This window comes from Gopherus flavomarginatus, chromosome 19, assembly GCF_025201925.1.
Source record: "Gopherus flavomarginatus isolate rGopFla2 chromosome 19, rGopFla2.mat.asm, whole genome shotgun sequence".
Taxonomy (NCBI): domain Eukaryota; kingdom Metazoa; phylum Chordata; order Testudines; family Testudinidae; genus Gopherus; species Gopherus flavomarginatus.
Window position 1 is genome coordinate 25,124,571 of NC_066635.1, and position 17,645 is coordinate 25,142,215.

The following is a 17,645-nucleotide window of genomic DNA, read 5'->3' on the forward strand; positions in this document are numbered from 1 at the left end:
CGAGATGACGCAGCTGCTGTTGATACTCTTCTGTCTCCGTTTCTGGCCATGGATTGGGAGCTCTGCTCAAGAGCTGGACCCTAATGGGAAGAATGTGTGCAAGGCTACCAGGTAGGTGCCCAATACCTTTCTTTGCCCAGCTTCCCCTGTCGCTCCATACCCATCTCAGTGCTCCCTTCCCACAACAGGGCGAGAAGAAATAAATCTGCAGCAGAGATTAATTCACTGTCATCTTTTGACTAACATACTCAATAGAATAAGCTCCCTGAGCTGGAACTGTGTGGCCTAGGGATAAAAGGGAATGGGTGTGTGGCAGCATAGAGATCTCTGCAAGAGAGTGTAACTGCACAAGGAAAATATTATTGTTTAATAGCACAGAGATACCTGTATGTGCGGAGAGGGGATCACATAGAAATGAGTGTTTGTTGAATGACACAGTGATATTTCTGTGTGTGTGAGAGAGACAGGGATCACACAGGCAGAGGACTATTTGTTTAATAACAGGGATAGCTCTGTGTGAGAGAGGGATCACACAAGCAGAGACATGTTTAATAACACACGGGTAGCTCTGTCTGTGTGTGTGGGTGTGTGAGAGAGGGATCACATGTGCAGAGTAGTGTGTGTTTAATAGCAGTTATAAATCCATTGGGGTGTGAGAGGGATGATGCAGGCAGAGGTGTGGGTTTGTTTAATAGCACAGAGATAGCTGAATATGTGGGTAGGTTTAGTTTTTAGTCTGTTATATCTCAGGTGGCATCAATGTGCTTAGTGCTGCACAGAGAGAGTGAGACAGTCCCTGTCCCGAGGAGTTCACTATCTAACACAGATAGCAGTTAAAGCCCAGAAAGCACCAGGTGGCCATGTGGTGAAAACGCAGAGTACTGCCATGGTTTTTAGAGTTTAAACTGTAACTACGTAAAACTAACCTTATGGTATCACAGTATTCATGAGTCTGTGGAACCAAGGCAAATCCAGCTCCCTAACGCCACTCTGTTACGTGCTCTGAGTTAGATACTATCCATCCAACAAAAAGGGCCTAGAGCTGCTTGATTTCTTTGCCTGTGATTGCTCTGTCCTGTGAACTTAGTAGGAGCCTCCCTGCAGAAGCCTCCTGTAGTCCCTGCCTTCTGGCCCTGGTACAAGAGGTCAGGAACTCTCTTTCTCGACCATCGTGGTATTGTCTAGGAGAGTATTTTATTACTTGTAAAAGCAGCAAAGAGTCCTGTGGCACCTTATAAACTAACAGACATATTGGAGCATGAGCTTTCATGGGTGAATACCCCCTTTGTCAGACGCACCCACGAAAGCTGATGCTCCAGTACGTCTGTTAGTCTATAAGGTGTCACAGAACTCTTTGCTGCTGTTACAGATCCAGACTAACAAGGCCAGCCCTCTGATACTTTTATTACTTGGTGGCCCCTATGCAACTGGCTGCTACCAGCAGGTGAAAGAATCTAAAGACTTGCATGACTCCTATAAAAACAAGCAGCAAACACTGGGTGTCTCCTTTAGCACAGGGAGACAGCACTGACAGCACCAGTCAGGACACCCTTAGTCCTGCAGCCTGCCCATGACTTCCTCCCGTTTCTCTGGTGTCCTTCCCAGGGCAACGCCTCCAAATGCATGCCCGTCCTTCAGCATGTTCCAGGCTGAACCTTGGGAGAGGTGCTTCTGGCTGATCCTTAGTTCCTCCTAGATAACATGGGCTTTAATGCAAACATAGGAGTGTTATCTCCACTCCAGTATATTTCCCCTTTCGTGAGCCCTTGCAGCCCAGCACCCTACTCCTAGGCTAATGGATCTCTACCCTCCCAGCCTCTCTGCAGGTCTGGTATGCTGCCCAGGTTGGAAACAGGAAGGCAAGGAATGCACAGCTGGTGAGTCATCGGTGGCTTTACATCTCATGCCTTTGTCATTTTGACCAGCCCGTTTCAGGCAGTTTGGTGTGCATTTCCTGTATCTCAGTTCTTTGTTGCTCAGAGTCCAACAATATTTTGGGAAAATGAGGGTGAGGGGGGCTTAAACCTTATGCATAGTACTAAAGTTGTGCCCTGGCTGCACTGAGCTATCTACAGGAGCTGTTGGGGGATGAGGGAGCCATTTGTGACCCCCAGGCTATACCTCATTTCCACTTCCTGCTTCTTCCCTAGAGGCTGAAGGGTGTTCATTTCAGGTGCAGAATATTCTGCTGGGGCATGATGCAAACCAAGGCAAGGGTTGCAGAGCTATAAGGCCTCCCGTGAAGTGCAGCTTTGTGCCTTATCACATCTGTCCAGCTGCACCCATGTGCAGGATTAATGTAGGCTGAAGTAGGAGGGGAGCACTCAGAGCACCAGCCATGCCGGTGGGAGAGCTGCTCTCCCAAGCGGGGAAGGGGTGAGGGAACCTCCCATTTGCTCTTCACAGAAAAGGGGAGCCATGCTGCTTTCCGCCCCCAATCTCTTTAACTCTTGCTCAAATGAACCTCCCCTCAGGATTTGCTACAGAGCCCACTACCCCAGCATCTAAGTGCTGCATGGGCTGTTCACTCCATAGGATGTGAGGCAGCCATTTCTCCTCAAAAAGCCTCCCAGAAGCCATCACCTGTAGGTCATTTCTAGTCTCAGTCTCAAGGTATTCTAGGTATTGGCCATTTCTAGCCTCATTCTCAACTTCCTTGCTGAAGGCCAGGACTGGGACCTGTTGGAGCAGAGTGTGTCCCAGGCACCATAAGGCTTGGAGCAGAATCCCCCAGCTCTCTCTGGAGCCCACATATGAGGGCACATGGGGATACTGATGTGGAAATGGAGTCACTGACAGGCTAGGTCGCTGATCCAAATCCATGGGGACAAGGAGCTGGAGGCCAAAGGGCCTTGGCCCCTGGCAGCTATGGAGAAGCTGCTGGTGCTCAGCCTATCTGCACTTCCTCTCCCTGGCTATGTGCCTGCCAGCGACCTGGTGCTGGGAGAGCCTGGCTCCTAATTAGCTTGTCCTGCTGTTAACAGCGCTATGTGAAGGGGAAGATGCTTGCAAGGTGGATGAAGTGTGTGTGAGACCTGGGATCTGCCTCTGCAAACCTGGTTTCTTTGGAGCCAACTGCAACTCCCGTGAGTATGGGCATGGAGGGGCTAGTAAGGAAGGGGCAGGGCAGACTCTCATCCTTAGACATACAGAAAATTCCCTGTGATCCCAGAGACTCCATGTGTGATGCAGTGCTCACTGCACCCACCAGGACGTTGGCAGGGTCCCAGGAGGTGAGCTCAGGCCAGAGGTCCCAGCATGATGGCACGTGGTCACAGTTAAGTGCCTCCAGGTGCCCAGCAGCCAGCCACTTGGCCCATCCATGAGCACAGGCAGCTACATCCACATGTTATAGCAGAGCAGAGACAGTGTTTGGGGCCTGCTGCTCTGATGTCTCCTCCCAGTTGGGTGTCTGTTTGGTAGTCCTCAGTCTCCCTGCAGCATCGGATCTACAAGGGCCTACCAGGCTGTGCCCTTCCATGGCTCACAACGCCTCCGAGGGAAAGAACACCCAACCCATTGCCAGATTGCTCTCCTCCCTGTGGCACAGAGAGTCCTGTACTCCTGCATGGTGACCTGTTATGTGTCTTCTTCCCTTTGTAGGCTGCCCTGACCAGTACTGGGGCTCGGACTGCAAGAAGAGCTGTTCATGTCATCCCAATGGGAAGTGTGACCCTGTAAGCGGCCAGTGCACTTGCAATGCCAACCGCTGGGGAGTACTCTGCGAGTTCCCATGCCAGTGTGCACCTCATGGCCACTGCAACCCCCACACTGGAGACTGTCACTGTGAGCCAGGCTGGTGGGGACCCAACTGCAAGAAGCAGTGTCTATGCAGGGTGACCGGCTCCCGCTGTGACTCTGTCACAGGGCAGTGCGTCTGCACCCAGGGTTGGTGGGGCAGGAGATGCAGCTTTAGATGCACCTGCCACCTCTCACCCTGTGCCCAAGACTCAGGCAAGTGTGAGTGCAGGGCTGGGTTTTGGGGGCCATTGTGCCAACATCATTGTGACTGCCTGCATGGGAACTGCAACCGTCTTGATGGGCATTGCAGCTGCAACCCTGGCTATCAGGGCAGGAGCTGTGGGGATCCCTGTCCTGCCGGTTATTACGGATCTCAGTGCAGATACAGGTAAGAGGACTATCACTCTGCGTGCTTGTGATAGAGTATAGTGCCGAAAGGTGACTGCATGAATCTGGGGCTGCCTAGGGAGTGCCAATGCCCAGAAGCCTGTGTTCCCTGCTGGGTATGCAGGAGTCTGGGACCAGACTGGGAAGAGTTCAGGGAGTGGGCAGCTGATGCTTGTTAGACTGTAGGCTGCAGCTGTTGCATATAAAGGCACTGAGAGGAAAGGGGCAGCAAGAGTTTGGATTAGCTGCCCTATTCATACCCTGGGAGGGACGTGGGGAGATACGATTTTGTGAGCTGGTCTCCTGGCTGGTGAGGAAGAGCCTTTCCTGAGCCAGTGGCCAGGGAGGCCTGGCCATGGTCTGCTGAGAAGGGGCACAGGACTGTCCCCTATGGGAAAGTCTTGTAGACTTTAGTAGAAAACTATAGATATCTCTTCTGTAGGCTGATCCAGGGCCTTCAGAGAGGATCTCTTTCCCCATTACATTCTATAGGTTTTTTGAGTAGTATCTTCAAAACCTTGTTAAATTCCAATAAGACCTCATGGGATGTTATCATTCCTATTAAACTCTGTGTAAATGTGTGCTGTTGGGGTCGCCCCTCTCTGGGGCGGCTGGGAGCCAGGCCGCCTCACTACACTCTGTGAGATGTTTCCGTAGGGGGTAACTGCCTCCATTCTCACTTAGGCTTAGCAGGGACTATATCACAGCTGCCCTATTTCTTTTGGTTTGGGATGTGGGGGCCACTGTTCCCCCAGCTCTGATGCTTATTGTTCCTTACGCCTCTGACTGTGCAGCTGTGGGCACTGCAAGCAGAGCCAGCCCTGCTCTCCTGTGGATGGGTTCTGCCTGGCGTGTGACTCTGGCTGGAACGGTACCCTCTGTAAGAAGCTGTGCATACCTGGATACCATGGGGAGAACTGTGCACAGGTGTGTCCCAGCTGCCGAAAAGGGGAGACCTGTCATCCAGAGACAGGGGCTTGCTTGAACTGTGACCCTGGCAAGACAGGACCCAGGTACGGACCCCTCTTCTCCTGTGTGATGTTTACCTTGTGGAGCTCAATTCTCTGTTGTAGCAGACATCCTCTGTCCTCAGGTTTCCTTGAGTGTAAAGTAGAAAATATTTGTCTGAAAGCTTCATTCACAGTACAGAAGCTTAGACACTGTGATGATTATCCATGGATAGATGGACAGCTGTCAGACACCTGAGCTAGGGATTCTGCTTGGAGATTACCCAACAAGCTGTTCAGTGGCACAGCCTCCCTTCTGGCCTAATGTGTGCAGAGCAAGGCAGTGTTCAGACACACTGGGATGTCTCTCTCTGCAGAAAGCCTGGCATCAGGTGTGATTGGGGTGACCAGATGTCCCAATTTTATAGAGACAGTCTTGATTTTGGGGTCTTTTTCTTATATGGGCTCCTACTACCTCCCACCCCCATCCCGATTTTCCACACTTGCTGTCTGGTCACCCTAGGTGTGATACCAGAGAACAATGAAAATAAACAGCAACCAACCTCTATTCAATATTTGTCTTGTTGAAGTCAGAGACGCCCAGTGCATCCCCAGCAGGACTCTACAACACAATCAGCTATATATATTTACAGGCTTGTCTATGGCTCCCTTTCCTGTAGTATCTTCAGTATCTGAGCCTCCCCCTCTGTGAGTTAGGGAAGATTATCCCTATTTTACAGATGGGCTAAATGTCTTTCCCACAGTCACTCATGGAGTCTGTCAGAACCAGGAACAGAACCCAGAACTCTTGGGTCCGACTCTAGTGCCCTAACCACCAGATCACTGTTCCCATCCTCAGGTAGGATTAGGAACAAGTCAGGGCCCTGTGGAACAACGTTAATATCAGTGCAAATGTAAAGCAGCCTCTGCATTGTGACACCGTGACAGAGCTGCTGACCCTCAAACTAAGGTACAGCCCCTCTGAATTGCCAGCCTCTCTCCTATGAGCCAGCAGCCAGATTCTCCCCTCTCTTTGCAGCTGTGAAGCATCCTGCCCTGCTGGAACATTTGGAGATGGATGCCGGTTCACCTGTCCGGACTGTGTTAATGGGAGCTGTGATCCAGTGTCTGGGGAGTGTATCTGCCAGGCTGGCTACTGGGGCACCAGGTAAAAGCAAGGGGAACTGCAGTGAGCAGGGGCTGGGATGTTTCCAAATGAACATTTTCCATTTCTTTCTGTCTCTCCCCTCAGCTGCAATGAGACTTGCCCAGAGGGTTTTTTTGGAGCGAACTGTTCTTCCCCCTGCCAATGTCCAAGGGGCTCCTGCCACCCACACTCTGGGGACTGTGTGCTCAGTAAGTGATATCCTGCACTGCACCTTTTCATTCATAACCTATTAACCAGATCTTCTCCTGCCCAGAGCAGAGAATTGGTTCCTTCTCCCCCAGTATAAACCATGCAAGACGCCAAAGGTTGCTGTGGAAGCCAAGGTGCCCTCTGGGCTCCAGAACGCAGGCTGGTTCCCAGCAAAGATGCTCTGCACAGTGTCATGCAGTACATCTACTGCCATGCAGCACGAGCCTCCAGGAAACTCCCTTCCCTCTTCTCCTCTGTCTCTGTAGATCAGGGAAATGAACTGTTTCCTATCTCATTTCTGTGGCTTTGATTTCCTTGTTGTAACCCCTCCGCACTGCCCAAGCCTGTGTAGCTGAGTGGAGCTATCATGCCAGATTCAAGTACCACAACAGGTTAGACTGGGATTCAGAGTTAGTCAAAAAACCAGAGCCCACATGTTTGAAGCTTATTGTGCCTTACAAGCCCTTAATCTTGCTCTGGGCGTTTGATATTTCCGTCCCTGCGTCCTTGTTCCCATCCTGTAGCAGAGGGTGATATTTTCATCCGTAGCATTCGTCAGGAGTATGTCAAGAGTGGAACTAAAATGGTTAACTATGTTTAGAGTGAAGGTGTTTCTCTGAGTCTGTCACATGAAATTACAGCAGAGAGATGGATCCAGTCTTGATTGTAAAGTCACTTGTTTGTAGGTAGATGAAGAATTGCTTGGTTTGTAGCAGTTGATTGAAGGACATAATTGCACTATGGAGAAGCACTCACACTCACTTTATCATCCCCGTGTGGACCCAGGTTCTAAAAAATGTGGAAATCCATCTGAACAAAATACTGCAGGGCAAAGTTTGAAATTAAATAGACTTAGGAAGGGTGATTCTGACCACATTGGTTAGTGCCAGTAGGAGGACTTTCACTTTCATCTGAAGCATCTGGCACTGGCCTCTTCTGAAGGCAAAGAACTGGAATAGATGGCCCAAAGGTCTGATCTTTGAGAGCAAGTCCTTGTGTTCCTGAATGTGCCATAGTAAGTCAAAGACTCTTTAGCACAGAAAATGTGTCTGGACTAGAGTCCACTTGACTTTAATGTTCAGATACATTCCTGGTTGGGAGTGGTGAGATCAGCACCCCATCTCGCTTTTGGCTTTGCTAACTGGGCTGTGCCTGGTGGAAATACACTCTCCTGTAATGTGGTATCATCAGTGTTATGCTGTAAGAGCATACGGGAGCAAACAGCACTGAGCACAACTTAGCCAGTCCTGAGCTCCAGCATCTTCCTGGATGAGGAGTGAGAGCTCTGGGGCTCACTCAGAGACTGTTTCTCTGCCGATATCAAAAGATGTGCTGGTTCTGCGAGCTGGGTGCTGGGTCTGAGCTGAGTTCCCTAACTGGCCTTATGTTGTGGAGCGGTATGAATGGGACGATTTGGACAGGACTGGATCTGTTTAAAACATTCTGAGACCACTGTGGCAGGTCCCCGGATCAGAGATCCTTCCTCCAGGATGGCGTTCCCAGTGCTCTGAACTTGCCAGCCAAGGAAGAATTTCACTGTGTTCCACCCTGTTTCTCCATGCAGGATCAAAGCACCAGGGAGCCCTGATAGCTGGCATTCTCATCCCATTACTCCTCCTATTACTCTGTGTCACCTGCTGTTGCTGTGGCTGTGGAACCAGCCAGCTGGATGCCAGAGACAGGTATTACTAACAAGTGTCAGGTGCTGTAGAAATGTAGCTGCAAACAGAAGAGCCACCTGCCTTGGGCCCATTGCTTCTGAAAGGCCCTAGAAGCAAGAGGAACCTTTTCTGGCCAATTAAAATTAGCCTCAAGGCAAATAAAGAGTCATTAGCATCTTCCTTGGGTTCGGTTGCCTTACAGGGAATTACTTCAAAATTTCATGTTACTTCATTTTACTTTTACTTATTTAACTCATGTAGCTCTGCGTACAGGATAAATCAGCCCATGACTCAAACTGCATTAGCTGATAGATTGCAGGACTTGGTCAGAAATGGGGCTGCCACATGTGCAGGCTTCTCCCAAACTGATTCCAGCTCCGTTTCCCAGCAAGACAGGAGTGAGCTTTGTTTAAGTGGAAAGCCAGTCATCTCCGCCACACACCTCTGTTCTTTCTTTCCAAGGATGGCTGTTGCTGATGGTGATGCGGTTTCCAGAATGAAACATCATGTGCAGGGGGTGCTGGCAAATCTCAGCTCCATGTTACCTTGCCTCTCACTGAGTGGCTACAAACTCCCCCGAATCACAGGTAAGAATAGGATTATTAGCACTGGTCCCTGATTGATGCACTCTTTATTATGCCCTGCTTTGTCTGTGTCTTCAGAGTTCTTTAGAGTAGGAACTACATTTGTACTGTAAGTGCCATTGCAAGCGAGCAAGCTGTGCCAGCCAGATACCAGGTGACTGCCCCATGGAACATCCCTGGTACAGTACAGACTAGAACACATGTAGACCAGCATGTGATCCTGAGAGCTGGATTGCTTCTTCCTCATAGTCTTGCTTCCCTTCCAGTCTCCCACCATGACACAGAGATTCCCTTCAATCCCAGCTTCATTGAACCGCCTTCTGCTGCCTGGGCCTCAGACAGCTCCTTCTCCTCCTCCTTTGACACTGACAATGAGGGCCCAGCCTACTGTGTCCCTGCCAGAGAAGGTAATGCTGCCCAGTTGCTTCACCATCTTCTTAAGACTCATTTTCAACTCTCCTTCCCAGTGGGACAGAGACCGTTTGCTCAGGGTGAATTTCATTCCATGTGTACTTGTGGGGAGGGGTTTGCAAGGGACTTGGGTTATACACAGGCACCAATTATTTTTAGTTCCTTATTTTCCTTTCCGTACAGGGAGGCTGAGCTCTGTTTCAGGCCTTCCCATCAGTTTAGTGTGAAATGGAAATATGCTATGGTATGTACCAGAGCTACATGTCCTCAGAAAATTGCTGATTTTATAACTCACTCCCTCAAATAATTTCAGAGCTCATTGCAGCTGTTTGTGCTTTCATAGCTGCCCCACCCCTGTCCCGGGCTCCCTGTGGCATCAGTGTGCAAAAACCTACCTCAGCACCTTTACCCACCATCCACTCTCATGAATCTAGAATCAAGTCTAGGAGTAAAGAAGGCAGTGCAACCCCAAGTGGTGCCAGTTCTGGATACTATAGTCCCTAGAAGCCCTCAGTCATAGTGAAGAGGATAAAGGCCACATGCTCTAACCTTGAGCCCTGAACTAAGGAGAAGCCTGTCGGTACGCTGGTGGCTTACTTCTTGGAAGCCTGTGTAGCCAAGGGAGAAGCAGCCTAACCCCCTTCCTTTCCTCCTCCTCCAGATGTTCCTGCAGTGGCAGGCTTTGAGCTTCAGGAAGGCAGCTCCAAATGTCATGAATTTCCTGATGCATCAGCATTTAATTCTGAGGACGTCTCCCAGCCTTTCACCATCCCCCGCACATCCAGCATTGCCAGAGCCAAGAGGCCCTCGGTGTCTTTTGCAGAAGGAACTAAATTTGGCCCTCAGTGTCAAAGAGGCTCCATGGAGACACCAAATACCACTCGGAAGCCCAAAGCCTCCTGGGGTCTCACCAAACTTCCCTCTTGCCAGCACCTTGCTGACCCAGAGGAGGGGCCCCAGCAGGGTGGGTCGCCAGGTGACTGTTACGAAAACCCAGAGCCCATCTCCGAGGCTGAGACTAGCCACCGGCCCTCCCCCAGGGGTACCCCAGGAGGCCACAGGACGGCAGTGTCCAGTGGCAGACATGTGGCCCAGAGAGTCGAGGCCCTTGAGGCAGCTTTGAATCCAAACACTTTGGATGTTAGGGGGAAGGAGCAGAATGTCACAACCATTTATGTGACTGTGGGGACAGCAGGGAAATCCACCAAGCTCAATGAGAGTGCCAATGGAAGCAGAGAGGGGACAGTTCAGGCTGTACTGAAACGTTTGGGTAGCTTCCAGAGAGTAAAAAGGGCTGTCAGGGAGGAGCCCATGGTGAGGAAAAGTACTGAGAGCATCCAGAAACCTCCCCGCAGGGCCCTGAGCCCAGAGAGGGACTCCAGAGACATGTTCCCTGAGCCAGCCCCTCCACGCAAGGAGAGCTCCAAGATGACAGGTCTGGAGCCCTGTGAGTCACCTGAGCTCCTCACAGATAGACACCAGATAGATGTTCCTGTGAAGAGAGAACCTCTCATCCCCACATCTCCTATATTGAAAAGACTAGTGGCTCAGGAAGGAGAAGACAGGGTCACAAGGGACCCCAAGAACAGTGAAAGTCTTGAAGAGGCCAGAAATCTAGAAACAGATGAACAGGCTGTTGTTGAGGAGGAACCCAAATATGAAAATGTGTCTCCAAATTACTATCCTTCAGACGAGTCTCCTGCCATCTCCCCTAACTGTGAGGCCAACACCTGAAAACCCACCCAGGACCCAAATCCTGCCTCTTTTTCAGAACGGTGACAGTCATCACGATGTGGCTGTGGCCACAGGGGGCAGTGTACCTTGCAGAGCAGGCAAGGAGTTATTGAAGAGTGCTAGTTCTGCAACATGTCTGGTATTAGAGGGAACCCAGAATTTCACCTCCCAGACATGCCACATGGACTAGAGTATTGTCTAACATTACCATTAAATCTCTGTGTGTCCTGCAGGGTCAGGTTCTGCATTGCATGTTAATGTTCAAATGAGGCAACTTGCTATGAGTAGCAATGTTACCTAATGGGGCCACCGAGATGCCCTCTTGAGTTCTATGTTCGTCTTGCCATGAATCATTACCAAGGAAGGACTGTGCTGCGGGCAAGTCAGTTCAGGCACCTCCAATACAAGTAGATTAGTCAGAAGAAGTGACTGTACCTGACAGCATGTTTATTTGGTGACTGTGCTTTTAGCTTGCTGGGCTGACAAATAAAACAAGGTTAAGTTTTAGGAAAATACCATCCATGTGAGGTTCAGGAGTCTAAATTAAGCGAAGTAACAGAGACAGCCGATGCACATGAGTTGTCATACTCCTTGACAGGTTACCTCTCCTTCGAGTCAGGTACTTATATGGGCATGTCACCAGGGGGGCACTCACCACTAGTGATGCCTCTTTCTGGCCATCCTGGGGATTAGCTCTGGCCAGTCATTATGCCCTCCTCCATCCTCTTGTTGTCTGCCACTCAAGGGGCTCCCTCTTCATGATTTGGCCCTCCAGCCGAGTCACCATGTGTGTTCCCCCTTCCAGGGTGTGCGCATCAAAGTTCCTCCATATGAAATGACAGTCTTCCCTTTACTGCTGAAACCGTGCCACTCCTCCAGTGGCTGGTAGGGGGACCCGGGCCCTCCTTCTACTCTGGTTCCTGGCTCAGGGGCCCTCTCATTGGCAGCCAGTCTGACCTACCCCATACCTTGTGGTTTTTTCCATGAGCCTTGCCTACCTCTCTGCGTTTGCCAGCCCAAACTCCCCGCTCGAGTAACTGTAGGGTACTTGCCTCTAGCCCCAGACACACCTCCCTTCTCCCAGGAAGTGACTGCAAACTCCTTCCCTGCCTATCCGTTTCTGCTGCCAATTTCCTGGCTATATAGCTCCAACCCAGCTCCTTCCTCCTCAGCTGGCCGGCCTCATTCAGTCAGGGGATTGCTTAGCAACCTGACCCCTCAGTTGTGGCTTGTTGGGTTACACAAGGAGTCTGTGGCAGCTCCAGGGCTTGAACGCATGTCTTAAAACCAGTCTTCCTACCCTTACCAGTTACAGGGGTCTCTTCAAATCATTGCCAGGCTCCAAAACCAGATCTGCAAGGACAGTCTTGCCTGCAGCCTTCCATTGTTCTTGGTAGAAAACAAAGGGATCAGTGATCCCTGCCCCACTCCCAATTCTCCTTGTCAGGCAACACACTGAGCAGAGCAGATGTTATGCACAAGCAAAGAAAGTGTCTGCTTGGGGCTTGAGTCCTTGGGACTTGGCAGCTCCCAGGCCAGCACTATCTCCCTCCCTTGCAGGAGGAAATAGCACACTGCTAGCTCCTGCCATCAATATGCTTATGAGGGCAGGGAGCAGTGACTTGGTTCCCTATTCAGGGAGCTCACAAACAGAGACTGACTGGTGCTGAGAGTGCCAAGGTCGTCATTGCCCATCTAGCCCATGGGACCCCTGCAGAGAGCAGCACCCACACCTCCCTCCCTGACTATTGTCAGTTGCTCCCCACAGGGGACTCTTTCTGACTCAGCAGCACTGATAGGACCAGCTGAAAATCTTAAAATTAGAAGCAGTGCCAGTGGGGAATTGGGACAGAAAGACAGCCCTGTAACCAGTTCCCACTGCTGAGCTCAGACTGCCATGTCACAAAGGAGCTGGGACTGGACTGAAAATCCCCAGATGGAGAGCATGACGGGCTGTGAGCATAAAAGCTCCAGGGACTTGGGAGAATGTTTCCAGAGAGCAGCCTTCTGTGGGGCACTTGGGTCACATATGAATGATTCTGGGACAGAGAATATCTGGGTTTGTGCAAATTTATCAAACTACTTTGGCTTACGTGGAAGGATCTAAACATATTAATTTCTACAGCTGCAGTCAATGTAGGGAAAGGTCCATGCTATAATGTAGAGTTTATGTGCTGGTTTCCAATATACCAAGAAACCTGCACTGACCTGCAACTGTGAAGGAACCTTAGAGCAAACGTAGTGGTCTGAGTCTGACAGGATTTGTAAATTTATTGCTGAAGGAGAATATTTTCTTTTTCCTGATTAGCATGAAGAGTCCATGTAGAAAGCAGCATTGCCAGAGTTTCTCCAAGTCATTAACTTCTATCCAGTGGGGAAATTGTCATTTCAATTCCCTTAATTACAGCTTTAAACCATACACTGTCAACAGATGCCTCAAACGTGACACCACTACACCTGGGCAATGAGGTAGTCTCACTCGGGTGGACAGGACCAGACCTGTGCATTCAACAGGCAACAAACAAGATGAGATGGGATGAGACAATCCTCAGTGCTAAGGGAGCGAAGAGGGGCTCAGAAAACAGTTTGATTCCCTGAGCAAAGAGATTTGGTGTTAGACACCTTGAGAAATACTTGAAACTGGTTATAATTCAAGAAGCCAAGTCTAAACAGCATTTATAGCACTGAGCTGGGTTTGGGTTGATTTGTATAATGTGGTTCTTGCATTTTTCTTGTGTTAATCTGAGTGAGGTGGAGGCCTCTGAACGTAAACAGCTCTTAATTAAAATGAGCTCAGTTCCACAAAAACATGCCCAAAAATAGTCTCAGAGATTTAGGGTGACCCATCTCTGCTGTCCTGTGCATTGTTTCAGCTTCTGGTTTGTTTCTTAAATTTAATGTATAAATCTGAACATGCAGAGACAACAGTAGCAGCAAAATCAGAGCTGTGAGAGAGGGACAAGTTGGGAATGTCTCAGCATGAGTACGTTACCAGCTGTTCCTCATTTATTAATCCTTATGCTGATCTCTGTGATCTGAAAGTCATTGATTTTGTCTTTGGACCTTCAAGGATAAAATGCTTTCAAATAGTCAAAGTTTGCAGAACAGATTTGGTCAGAGATTTTAGTTGTTTTTCTTTCTAGTAGAACATCTCCAAACAGGAGAGTACTTGTGTGCCTTGGATCCATTATTTCTTCATTGGTGGTTTAGGAAAATTCCACATCAGAGTGTTTCAGTTTTGAAACTAATAGTTGTATTTGTTTAAAGCGCCTTTGCCATATGCCCTGTAGGCTGCTTGGCAAGAATTGTAGCCACATCATCTAGGGTTTGTGGAAGTAGAATTTAATGCTGTAATGTCATTCCAGTAGAATCCTAGATTTGCACATGCCCCATGTGATCAAGTCCCTTTTTGATACGTTATTGGCTTCTGTTTTTAGAGTATTTTTATTACAATGGCAGAAATGTATCAGAATAAGCTCTATATGCAGACATTTTTTCTAATGAGAATGGGATATTTATATCTAGTGAGCAGAGTTATGTTTTTACTGTGATGCCAGAAATTAATCTCATGTGACCTAAATCACTGCAGGTACTGTGTTTACAAAATAGCTGCCAGCAATTAGACTGTCTTTCCTGTCAAGCAGACAACTATCAAGCTTGAAAAGATCTTCACCGTGATAGGAATGTGTTCTGTGTTCAAGGATCTAATTTGCTAATCCTGGTGTTTCCTAGATAAGAGGCAAGGACACAGAGGTATTGTGTCCCCTCTTGCTCATGTCTCAACAGCACACATGGAATAGGGAGAAAGCGTGGTTGTTTGGATATAAACTCTGCAAAATTTTAGATAATTAATAACACAATATAAAAAATAGTAGCGTTCTGGTGAGTCAGGATTGCTGCTGTTCCTGCAAGGGTGGATGTTTATAGGGGTTTATCTCCTTCATTACCCACTTGTTTATTTCTGAGCGTATCTCAGAGAATCACTACAACGTGCTCATCTTTAAAATGACTGAAAATGAGGCTGGTGTGAGACTAGAGCCAGCTGAGCTCTGTGTATATATGAGGGAGAGCATGATCAAAAGATTATGGTTTTCATCCAAGTTTTAATCTGGGATTGCTGATACTACAGGTGATAATATCTTTATAAAAATTATAAATCCACAAGGCAGTGCCTCATATGATTAGTCCCGCTGCTTTCTCACCCCCCAGATGGCAGATGGATGAGGGAAAGTTGGACAGTTGTTATGTGCAGAGATTTATGGGACTGTTGTGGTGGATGTGAGTGTATCAGCAGAATTAAGGTGGGCCCTGTTACTTTTAATTCAGTTTATAGTTTGGTCTCTTAGTGCACGTTCACTTGCAGAAATAGGCCCTTTACTTCACCACAGGTGCAGTTCCACTGATAACAGCAAGATTGGAAGCTGTAGCGTAGATGGGGCTTTGTCGTCTTCACCACTGCCTTACCTAGCTTTGCTGTGAGCCATGGTTAGATGACACAGTGGACAAAGGCATGTACATTGTTTGCCATAGAGCTTGTCCTGTTACTCGTACTGATGGAACTGCATAGTGTTGAATGCTGGGTCCCCTTTACAGAGCACGTGTATCTGTAATTTACTACCTGTGTACGTTGGGAAGCAGAGTCTCACAATAGGATATAATACATTTTTTGTATATCGCTTGCATACACATGCTGATACACACACTTCTTCAATCCAGCCACAGCTACCCTGGAAGTAAATTCCGTCTCATCGTGTTAGTCTGGACTTTCTCCAGCAGGTAGGTGCCCAGTAGCTGCTACTATATTCCATTTAGACTGCGGTAAAAGAAGCTTCCCTGCTTGGTAAGTCTGATCATCTTACAAACACACCCTTCATATTTTTGTTTTGTTACAATTAAACCATCATAATTTTTCAGGGGGGAGGGATAGCTCAGTGGGTTGAGCATTGGCCTGCTAAACCCAGGGTTGTGAGTTCAATCCTTGAGGGGGGCCACTTAGGGACCTCGGGCAAAAATCAGTATTTGGTCCTGCTAGTGAAGGCAGGGGGCTGGACTCAATGACCTTTCAAGGTCCCTTTGAGTTCTAGGAGATAGGTATATTTCCAATTATATATATATATATATATATATATATATAATGTGACAGATTAAAAGTTTGAAACTTTAAATTAAAATCTGGTTTCTTAATTGGTTCAGGATTGGGCCCAGCATGTGTAAACAGTACAAGGAGAACAGTTCTTTAAAGTCAGTAGGACTTTTGCTGTTGATTGAGTTGAGAGCTGGCCTACTGGCTTGCCACTGTAGATTTACACAGAGCTGTGATGCAATACTGAAATTTTCTTTAGAAAAGCATTATGTTTGAAACCCACCCTCCACCCCTCCATGTGTGTAAAGAATTCCAACTTTGCCAACAGAGATATAAAAAAAAGGATAGGCCAAATTGTAGTTCTTCCAACATGAAATGCATCTCAGCACTTACAAAGCTTCCTGACTGTGACAGTTTGAATGAATTTTATGTATTCAAGATAAATGAAAATAGTTACATGGGACTCAGCACTGTATGTTATATCAGAAAACAGGAGTAAAATTTTGTTAATGTGCACAACATACATAAATGTATAGTTTTATGTTTACAATTTAATATTTAAATGTAATTACAAATTCTACATAATAAACTTCCCCTTAAATCTGTTATTTTGTATAAATCTACATACTAGATATGAATAACATCTTGGGTAACAGATTTATGTGAACATTAGAAGGGTAGTCAATTGATTGGTAAAGTCTCAGGATATTTATGTATTTCCCTGTAGTTTATAGAGGCTTTCTGCTTGGTGATGTTGAATATGTGTGTTTTCAGTGAAATGGTAGATATGGCAATAAGCCTTCCTTAATATGGGCTTTGTTGGTACAGTCAGTAGATATATTTTTTTTGCCTTTGATAGACATCATGTTCTGAACTCTTAACTCAGTACCAGGAGCTGGTCCCAGGGTGCATAATAAAGGGCGAAGCACCTCCCAAGTGTGAGGGACAGCATGGGAGAAAGCACAAAGGTGCTTGTTTGAAATTTTAACTGAGCAATGGAAGTTGGTACCATGGACTGATTGGAGGCAAACATTAACAGCTCTACAGCATGTAAAAGATGGTAGGTGGTTAGCTTATGTTTGATGCAATAGAGATGGGGAAGCCAGTGAAGGGTTGCAAAGAGAGAGGAGATGTGGTCAAAATCATGGTCTAGGAAAATTATCTTTGGAGCAGCACCCTGAATGGATATCAGTGAGAAAAGATTGCATTTGTCAAGGCCAGAGAGAAGGATATTGTAGTGAGACATGAGATGATGAGAGCATGGACAAGAATTTTAGCTGTGCAGATGGACTGCAGAGACTCTAGTTTAGAAAGGTTATGCAGAAAGAATCTGCAAGATTTAGACGTAATCTGGATGTGAGGACCTAGAAGAGAGGTTACGGGTTGAGTGACAGGTAGATGATATTGTCTACAGCTATCAAGAAAGGAGGTAACAGGGAGGACTTGGGGGAGGGGGATATTAGGAGAAGTGTTTTAGCCATGTTGAGTATATGGGTGGACATCCATGAAACTATGTCAGAGACAGAGGCTGAGGTTTTAGTTTGGATAGGAGACAGGTCTGGTGGAGACAGGTCTATGAGCCGTCAGCACAGAGATGATAGCTGAATTTGTGTTTACAGGTGAGATTACCCAGAGGTAAGCTGTCAAGGGAGAAGAGAAGGGGACCAAGGATAGAGACCTGTGGAATCCCACAGGACACTTGGGGGGGGAGTGAGAAGAATCTTCAAAGAACACACTGAA

At 47.8% G+C, this 17,645-nt stretch overlaps 2 protein-coding genes across 3 annotated transcripts in view; both read left to right on the top strand.

Annotated features, from left to right (window-relative positions):
• Positions 1-4: 4 nt before the first annotated feature.
• SCARF1 (scavenger receptor class F member 1) lies at positions 5-16,511 on the top strand. 2 transcript variants are annotated; one of them, XM_050929290.1, is made up of 11 exons: positions 5-111; positions 1,816-1,877; positions 2,985-3,086; positions 3,604-4,129; positions 4,923-5,141; positions 6,115-6,243; positions 6,328-6,431; positions 7,997-8,114; positions 8,556-8,680; positions 8,944-9,084; positions 9,750-16,511. In XM_050929290.1, exons 1-11 carry the CDS (start codon positions 5-7, stop codon positions 10,820-10,822), a joined length of 2,706 nt encoding a protein of 901 aa, XP_050785247.1. In that variant the 3' UTR covers positions 10,823-16,511. The 2 variants fall into 2 exon arrangements, with proteins under 2 accessions (XP_050785247.1, XP_050785248.1); XM_050929291.1 differs by lacking the exon at positions 5-111 and having other exon boundaries at positions 1,855-1,943; positions 2,985-4,129.
• SLC43A2 (solute carrier family 43 member 2) overlaps positions 15,537-17,645 on the top strand; it is a 53,605-nt gene continuing 51,496 nt past the window's right edge. Inside the window, exon 1 of the mRNA XM_050929293.1 lies at positions 15,537-15,598. The gene's annotated coding sequence lies outside the window, so the exon portion shown is untranslated. The remainder of the gene's footprint in view (positions 15,599-17,645) is intronic.

What these genes read in the sequence shown, in the direction of transcription:
- SCARF1 (XM_050929290.1), top strand. Translation starts at nt 5, where the DNA reads ATGACGCAGCTGCTGTTGATACTCTTCTGTCTCCGTTTCTGGCCATGG. An exon ending in TGGAGCCAACTGCAACTCCC is followed by an intron (nt 3,087 to 3,603) that starts GTGAGTATGGGC and finishes TTCCCTTTGTAG; the next exon opens with GCTGCCCTGACCAGTACTGG. An exon ending in CAGCTGGATGCCAGAGACAG is followed by an intron (nt 8,115 to 8,555) that starts GTATTACTAACA and finishes TTTCTTTCCAAG; the next exon opens with GATGGCTGTTGCTGATGGTG.